The sequence below is a fragment of the Formica exsecta genome, unplaced genomic scaffold, assembly GCF_003651465.1.
Source record: "Formica exsecta isolate Colony F162 unplaced genomic scaffold, ASM365146v1 scaffold156, whole genome shotgun sequence".
In the NCBI taxonomy this organism is placed as follows: domain Eukaryota; kingdom Metazoa; phylum Arthropoda; class Insecta; order Hymenoptera; family Formicidae; genus Formica; species Formica exsecta.
This window is the reverse complement of record NW_021848882.1, coordinates 243,746-252,782: the sequence shown is the minus strand read 5'-3', so window position 1 is coordinate 252,782 and position 9,037 is coordinate 243,746. Positions and strand designations below refer to the sequence as shown.

The 9,037-nt window shown below is 36.3% G+C and overlaps 1 protein-coding gene and 1 long non-coding RNA gene across 4 annotated transcripts; both read right to left on the bottom strand.

The window, feature by feature from the left end:
- Positions 1–4,417: 4,417 nt before the first annotated feature.
- On the bottom strand, positions 4,418–5,712 carry LOC115233037. 3 transcript variants are annotated; one of them, XR_003883712.1, is made up of 5 exons: positions 5,438–5,706; positions 5,253–5,356; positions 4,815–5,154; positions 4,581–4,713; positions 4,418–4,488 (listed from the first exon to the last, which is right to left on the bottom strand). It is a non-coding gene; the product is annotated as an uncharacterized LOC115233037 (long non-coding RNA). The 3 variants fall into 3 exon arrangements; XR_003883713.1 differs by having other exon boundaries at positions 4,815–5,356; positions 5,628–5,712; XR_003883711.1 differs by having other exon boundaries at positions 4,815–5,356.
- Positions 5,713–6,636: 924 nt separating this feature from the next.
- LOC115233050 lies at positions 6,637–7,474 on the bottom strand. Its single transcript, XM_029803259.1, has 3 exons — positions 7,180–7,474; positions 6,945–7,113; positions 6,637–6,847 (listed from the first exon to the last, which is right to left on the bottom strand). Exons 1-3 carry the CDS (start codon positions 7,355–7,357, stop codon positions 6,637–6,639), a joined length of 558 nt encoding a protein of 185 aa, XP_029659119.1. The 5' UTR covers positions 7,358–7,474.
- Positions 7,475–9,037: the final 1,563 nt, after the last annotated feature.

Sequence of the window (9,037 nt, the reverse complement as noted above, 5' to 3'; positions counted from 1 at the left end):
ACGCGGTACTGTAGGTAAGTAAATCTTTGCATTGTCGATAATAAAACAGTAAATTTACAATAAAATGTTTATTTTGTTGTTCTTGAGGCAGTTATATAAAAGATCTATACATTTTTGATAATAAAACAATAACTGGATGAACTAAAATAACGCGCAGCGAGTTTTTTTTCCAATCACACTAAATCCTATAAAACCACCGGTCTTTAATGATATCTCGTCAGTGGTCTAGTTTCCACCGAAGTATTAATTCGCATTTAGTGCGGCGTAGGACTAAATTTAAGTCGATGGAAATACGACTGATTGCGTTCATTTCTCTCCTACTCCGATCTACAAGCTTTGTCGGAGTGGCAGCGAATTGACACGAAATTTAGGCGGTGGAAACCATAGACATACAGAATGGACTGAGCGCTTAGAACATATATAAATGGAAAGAGAATGCCTTTGTTTCCCGATAGAAAAACATGTCGGAAGGAAGTAAGAAAGAAAATCATAGTTGCCTCTCTCTTGTGAGTTACTTTGCTCAAAAGTGCGCATGCGCGGCCATGTGTGTGTACACAAAAGTATGTATACTACAGACACGATGCTTGTATGTGTAGTTACTCACAAGAGAGAGGCAACTACGATTTCTTTCTCACTTCCTTCGACACTTTTCAGCCTGCTATTCTCCTTCCATTTACATATGTTCTAAGACTGAGCGTTGCGATAGACAAACGCGCGCTCGCTGTAGATAGAGAGATACTATATGGGAGGCCTATTTTGTCTCTTTTCTTAGTATCTCATTGGTGATTTTGTCCCCCGCCATATAGAAAATTACCAATGAGATGCTAGGAAAAGAGACAAACATAGGCCTCCCATATAGTACCTCTCTTTCTACAGCGGGCGCGCGTTTCTTTATCTCGCAATGCTCAATCCAGTCTATATATCTATGGTAAAAACGCTTGAAAGTACATGATGCCAACCTTTATTTTTCATTATTTCGTAACCATCAATACATAGTCGATATATAGTCCATATGTTGATGTTCGTAACAGTTATCGTTTGTTCGTATTAATTATCAAAATGGAAAATAAACGAAAAATTTGTCAAGGATTATGTTTATTTACATTCACAAGCAAAAGTTAAGTTGGCTCTACTGAAATATCAATCTTTCTCGCTTTTATTCTACTTCTAGTGGAAACAGTATGTTAAATTCGATGCGCACCGAAACAGAATCGGATTGACGACTTCGGTAGAAACTAGATCAGTGACAAGGTACATTTTTTGGGCGTAGAGTATGAAGATTGAGGAATGAGGGTAAAATCCGTATCAGACTACGCATTGAAGATTAAAGATTAGAATTTGACTAATCTGAAGCCCGTATCAGACTACGCATTGAAGATTGAGATTCAAGATTTAAGATTGAAATTTGACCAATCAGGACAAAGAAATTTTAGTTCCTTTTGTTCTGATTAGTCAAATTCACTGATCTATATATCTGGATTGCTGATCGCCTTTTGGCTTCTGCACACAGGACGCGGAAACGCTTGCCGCGCGGCAAAAGGCGACGCGGTAGCCAATCAACTTACAACTTTTCCATTAGAGGGAAAAATTGATTGGCTACCGCGTCGTCTTTTGCCGGGCGGCAAGCGTTTCCGCGTCCTGTTTGCAGAAGCCATTTGTTCTTAAGACTCAAAAGCGTCCCCAAATGGACGCCGCCATCTTACCCGGCAATTTGCCTCCGAGCGTGGGAAATTCAAATGAGTTTGACTAAAACCACGGTCTATGTAAGACTGCAATTGAAACTTACGTTTACGTAACATTTTTGCTGTTATTAATTTAAAAAATCAGAATTAAACGATGAAACAGATCATAAAATAGACCAAAATATTACAAGATGTTATGTTTAATAAGACAATTAATTCTTTATTCATTCAATAAAGGTTCCTATCATATGTTTTAATTGCGATAATACAATCAACTTGTCATGATTCGAGGAATTTTGGATTTTTTTAAATATTTACAACTTAATCATTTTTTATGGGTCTTATAAATAAAATATTTACAAATATAGAGAATGTTACCATAGTTGGACCTTCCTTTTCGTGTGCAGCTGTTACAAAGTTAAAAAAAAAGGTAAAAGTTAAAAAACTATTAAAAAGTTTATTAAGCGGTATCCATGATCTGCACTTATTGGTATCACTTAGAGAACCACCACGCATGCGCGCATCTCGGGCGTGTAAAATGGCGGACCTTCAATTGGGTACATCGCCAGGAGGCCTATCAGCAATCCAGATATATAGATCAGTGGTCAAATACCAATCTTTAATCTTTAATCTTCAATTTTTAATGCGTAGTCTGATACGGGCTTGAGGGTTGATTGTGTATCTTATAACAATGTGAAAATTATAAAAGTGAGGAAATTCACTAGAGTATCTACGATTTCATTCCTCGAAATCTAGTAAATCTGTTCACTTTTATAATTTTCACTTTGTCTCAAGGATACACAATCGACTCCCAGAACAAAAAGAACTAAAATTTCTTTATTCTTATTGGTCAAATTTCAATATTGAATCTTGAATCTCAATCTTCAATGCGTAGTCTGATATGAGCTTAAGGTTATTTAAAGGAAGGTTAAAGGCCAATTTTACCAAGTCCGGTTAGATGAACCCATCGACATATAGTACTGGATGGAGCACGCGGCAAGATTTCTTTGTTCTTTCGTATTGAGCGACCTAGAAAGAGAAAAGTAGATGTGTGGGCACGGATCTCTCATTCTGTTCTCGTTTCATTGGTTGAATTTTGTCTAAGGAGAAGGGGAACAATACTGTATTCTTATAAGTTAGGAACATTCTTAACCTTATTGCTACTTATAAGTGTGTAGCGTATATGAACATAGCATATAAAAATGATATTATCATATACGTTACAAATAATTAGTAATATAATTTCTGCCTGTTTTTATCCAAAACAAATGGGTTAGACAAAGATGTATAAAATTTTGAGATGCTTCATGGCCTCATAGCTTTATGAGCCGCTACTATTCATGCATCGTCTTGTCTTTTTCTACGTCTGTCAACACGGTTTCGGTTCCATGCTCCGTCTAGTACTATATGTCGATGGATGAATCATAGACATATACACAAACTTCTATATATTACCACCGACGAGATACTATTAAAAACCGTCAGCCCTGGGTAAACTTTTGTGACCATCAAGTTGGCCCAGTGGGCCCGGAGGTAATTGAAGAATGTCGACATTACCGGCCGTTTGATTGGATCGAAGATGATTACACGAATTATTTAATTCATACGGTTATTTTACTTCATCCAATTATTATTGTATTATCGAAAATACCGACGAGATATCATTAGAGACCGATGGTCTTATATGATTTAGCATATTACTGGAAAAAAACTCACACTAAATCCCATAAGACCACCGGTTTTTAATAATATCTCGTCGGTGATATTACTAAACCGCTAACTCCTACGGAATACATGGCCCCGAAAAGTATGTACACAACACATGCGCGCACACACACACACACACACAAACACTCCTCGTCTGTACCACCACCGGAAATAAGTTGGCGCTGGAAGTTCATATTTTTTAATAAATAACTGCTCAAACGATTGCTCCTTAATTGCTCCGTCAAAATCCACATTTGCTCTCTTTTTAAAATTAATATTTTTTTAAATATTTACAAAAAACGTAAAATTTATCATTTTCACTCAAAAACATATTTCCAATAGTTTTCTGCAACTATATCCAGCATAAAACGGTTGCTCCTTAATTGCTCCATATTGCTCCATCATTATTTTCATGATTTATTGCATTTTTTATCGAAAATTAATAAATTAATCATTTCCAATGTGGCGTTCCTGCGGCTGAATTCAAAACCATTTTTGTTACCAACTTCATGAAATATATTTGTAACCATTTTCACACATTTCATTTATTGATTTAACACTTTACATAACAACATATTAAACATACGACAAATTATGTAACATTCATTCGTTCGTTCATTGACCATCAATCTGTACACATCTCGCTCGTGAATTAAATATTTTATTAGTAAAAAGGAAAGTCTAGTGATTTAACTATAGCGCTACCACAACTGGTGACCCCGACGTGATCACGGGCTTTTGAGAATTCACGTTCAAGCGTGGCGAATTTGAATCAGTGATCCGCGAATTTAGTGAGCCATCGAGTTTCGAGTTCCGCTGTGATTCTTGTGTGATTTGTGGCTTGTGTTCTTCGAGTCGACGAGATTTTCGAGTCATCGAATTTCCAAGGACAGCGAACTACTAGACTTCTGAAATTCACAATGCAGAGTATTGACAGAGTTTGACGATGCCTTCGGACGAATCTTCGACTTCGAATCCTACAGCGTCAGCATCAGTTCCATCGGCTGGAGAACATCATCAACGTTTGACTGGTAAACAAAATGTAGTTGCAGATTCACTCTCTAGAATTGAATCCGTTTCGATGCCTATCATAGTTTCTCTGGAAGAGTTAGCAGAATTACAAAAAGAAGATGAAGAATTGAAAACACTTCTCACTAATTCTTCCCTCAAGCTTCAAAAACTTGTACTTACTGGCTCGACTACGCCTATTTTCTGTGACTGCTCTACTGTTAATATCCGTCCTTATGTACCTCAACAGCTTCGTAGGAAAATTTTTGATGTTGTTCATGGTTTATCTCATCCAAGTGGTCGTTCTACCTGCAAACTAATACAACAAAAATTTATTTGGCCAACTATGAAGAAAGATATAAAAGAATGGGCTCGATTGTGTTTGCCTTGTCAACGTGCCAAGATCCAAAAGCATACCAAGAATCTTCCTCAAAAGATTGCTATTCCAGATCAGCGTTTTCAGCATATTCATCTAGATTTGATTGGACCTCTTCCTATTTGTCAAAATTTTCGTTATTGTTTAACCATGATTGACAGATTTTCTAGATGGCCGGAAGCAATCCCTCTTACTGAAATTTCAGCTGATACTGTTTCTACAGCTTTTTATACGCACTGGGTTGCGAGGTATGGTGCTCCGCAGACGATCACAACCGACCAAGGTCCTCAATTTGAAGCTGCATTATTTAAGGCTCTCACCAACCTAATTGGTTGCGAGCGTATTAGAACCTCAGCTTATCATCCGGCTTCTAATGGTATTCTGGAACGATGGCACCGTACATTGAAGAGTGCTATTATGTGTCACGCAAATGAAAACTGGATTGAAATTTTGCCAACAGTTTTACTTGGACTTCGTACTTGCTTTAAAGAAGATTTGAATGCATCTCCTGCGGAAATGCTTTATGGATCTACATTAAGAATTCCGGGAGAATTTTTCATTGAAGAGGATCTTCCATCTGACCCTGAAATTTTCATCGAAAAACATAGAATACATATGAGAGAGATCAAATCAAGACCTACTGCACATCATCACAAAAAAACACCTTTCTTTCATAAAAATTTATATGATTGCACTCATGTTTGGATTCGTGAAGATGCAGTTAGGAAATCTCTTCAACCTCCTTATTGGCCCTTTTCGTATTGTTAATAGAATTAATGATAATCTATTTGCAATCGATGTTGCAGGAAAAATTGTCAATATCACCACAGAACGTCTTAAACCAGCCTTCCTACCGAAAGAAACCAGCGATGATGTGATTATCATGACGTCTCCTTCTCCTTCTTCTTCCAATTCACCTCAGTCAACCTTACTTGGAAAGAACATATGAACATATTCTGGTCCTAGGAAGAAAGTTAGATTCGCAACGTAGTACGTCGCTGGGAGGGGAGTACTGTGGCGTTCCTGCTCAAAATCATAAAATCATTTTTGTTACCAACTTCATGAAATATATTTGTAACCATTTTCACACATTTCATTTATTGATTTAACACTTTACATAACAACACATTAAACATACGACAAATTATGTATCATTCTTTCGTTCATTGACCATCAATCTGTACACATCTCGCTCGTGAATTAAATATTTTATTACTAAACAGTAAAGTCTAGTGATTTAACTATAACACAACCACACCAAAGCGACGCCATCGCCACCTATTGGCCGCCTATCTGAACTACATCGCTCAGCAGCCAATGGCGAGAATATTCAAACATAATATAACATAAAACGATTGCTTCTTAATTCCTTCACAGTGCTCCATCATTATTTTCATAATTGATTGCATTTTTTTATCGAAAATTAATAAATTAATCATTTCCAAAGCAACGCCGTCGCCACCTATCGGCCGCCTATCGGAACTATATGGCTCAGCAGCCAACGGCGAGAATATTCAAACATAATATAACAGCTTTATTGTTTATAACTATATCTCAAAGAGTTTAATCTCTCAAAGATTACTCTCAAAGAGTTTCCTATTGATTTTTTGGTAGAATAATTGCTCCTCGCTTGCTTTATTATAATATTCGCGATCGCTCCACTTGTATAATTAATTTTTTATGATATATTAGCAAAAAACCAATCATTTTTTTGGAAAAACATATTTTCCGTAGTCTACTGCAAGTATAACCAACATAAAACGATTGCACCTTAATTGCTTCATATTTAAGATCGTCTTAAGCCCGTATCAGACTACGCATTAAAAATGAAAGATTGAAGATTAAAGATTGGAATTTGACTAATCAGAACAAAAAAATTTCAGGGTATGTTTCCTGTAATCTCTCACTTCGTATCCGTTCCTGTTCCTTTAAAAAATTTTTGTAATCAAACAACGCCTGGTGACATTCTACTTTTAAATCTAACTGCAGTCGAGATCCTTTTTCAATGGCTTCGTGAATGGTCATAATACTGTCATTGAAAGCAAGTAGTTTACTCATATAGGCAAAGAGTTTACTGGAACAAACGGAATTGAACTTTGATTGCATCTCTGCGTTTATATCTAATATCGATCCAATTGTAGGGTAACGACATTTGTATAAACACTTCTTACTTTTGGTCTTCAACATCGCCTTCCTTATTACTAAGGATAGAAAGAATAGTGGCACTATGAAGACATAATTTGATGGCCTTGGCGTTTATCAGTGTGTCACTTGTAACATTCTGCAATGCAACTCCAACAGATTCTTCTTCATGTCGCCTTCGTCCGTCATCTGTGTATTCTGCAATTCAACGATTTCAAAGATTTCAGATCGAATTTCATGTCCCGCGCATTATTAACGACATACGTTTATATTTTGCTTGAAGCATTAATAACCTGGCATTCAAATGCATCAGGGACTCTCTGGCCGTCTGGATCTTCTCCTTGACTGGTTTGAAATCGTTCAATGAAATCGCACCGATCGGGAACTTGTTGAGCACCGCGTTTAGGCTCTTCACAGATTGCTCCAACTCATCGAGCTCCATTATTGAGAAATTTACAAAAATTTCTTGCAAACAAGAGATATATATTATTCACTGTACATACATACACAAATTGTTTACCACCGTCTGTTTTTGAATCCAGGTGGACAGGTTTGTCTTCTTAAAAACCCAAATTTACTAGATCCCTATTTATTCATCCATCAGAGCATTCGGTGGACCCGATTGGTCAATCAAATCAGAGAGGAGCCTGAGAGGGGTAACGCCATCGTTTTTCATAAGATACTTTTTCTAGCTGGTACAGTAGCGTTATCTAGATCCATTTTAAAGCCGGCGGAACTACATAGCCAGATTCACTTTACGGTAAAACAACCGGTTGGTACATACCGGAAATAAGTTGGCGCTGGAAGTTCATATTTTTTAATAATTTATAGCTCAAACGATTGCTCCTTAATTGCTCCGTCAGAATCCACAATTGCTCCCCTTTTAAAATTAGTAGTTTTCGAAATATTTACAAAAAACGTAAAATTTATCATTTTCACTCAAAAACATATTTCCAATAGTTTTCTGCAAGTATATCCAACATAAAACGATTGCTCCTTAATTGCATCATATTTAAGATCGTCTTAAGCCCGTATCAGACTACGCATTGAAGATTGAGATTCAAGATTCAAGATTGAAATTTGACCAATCAGAACAAAACAATTTTAATCCTTTTTGTTCTGATTAGTCAAATTCCAATCTTTAATCTTCAATCTTCCATTTTCAATGCGTAGTCTAACATGAGCTTAAAATGTGGTCTTGGGTCGTCGTTACGCGTTGTTCGTTGCCGTCCTTAGTGCCGGTCCACAATAGGTAATTTAAGCCCTAAGCCTTAAGAAATTGACCAATCACAATCAAGTATGAAGAAAATACTCGACTGTGATTAGTCAATTTCTTAAGGCTTAGGGCTTAAATCACCTATTGTGGACCGGCACTTAAACAGAACCAAACATGTTTCAACACGTTAAGGCCATTGCACGTTCCAAAGGTTTTAGTCGTAATTGTAAGGCCGTAAGCAAATCGACCAATCACAATCAAGCATTCTAAAATGTAATAAGAATGTTTGAACTGTGATTGGTCGATTTGCTTACGGCCTTACTATTACGACTAAAGGGCCCGAGCACAGACTCTTGCATAAGCGCGTAACCATAAGCATAAGGAAATTGATTGGTCCATAAGCATATGCATAAGGAAATGAACCAATCAATTTCCTTATGCATATGGTTATGCGCTTATGCAAAAGCATATATGTAATACTACTATATTGCTAGTCAAAGCTCAATGCAGACATATATCGATCTCTTGCTCCTACAATTCATTTACTTTATGCGCAAAGCGCATGCGTTGATATACGTAGAGGCTAATCTAAAAAGCTGCGTTTAATATTGCTGAAAATGTTTATTTTTATTCTTTGTATAAAACAATTAGAATCTTTAATAAAAATACAAAATATAAAACTGAAGAAAATAAATTATATAATCTATTTTTTGGGTGCAGATCCGAAAAGTACTCCCGATTTTTTTGAAACTCAGTATTCTTACGTATTTTGATGCGTTGATTACAAATATCATAGTGAAAATTGGCGACTATTTGATTTTCATGGTGAAAACCGTGAAAAACCCATAAAAATTATAGTTTTTACGCTTATCTGAGTAAATACGGAAAATCATGATAAATGTTTTA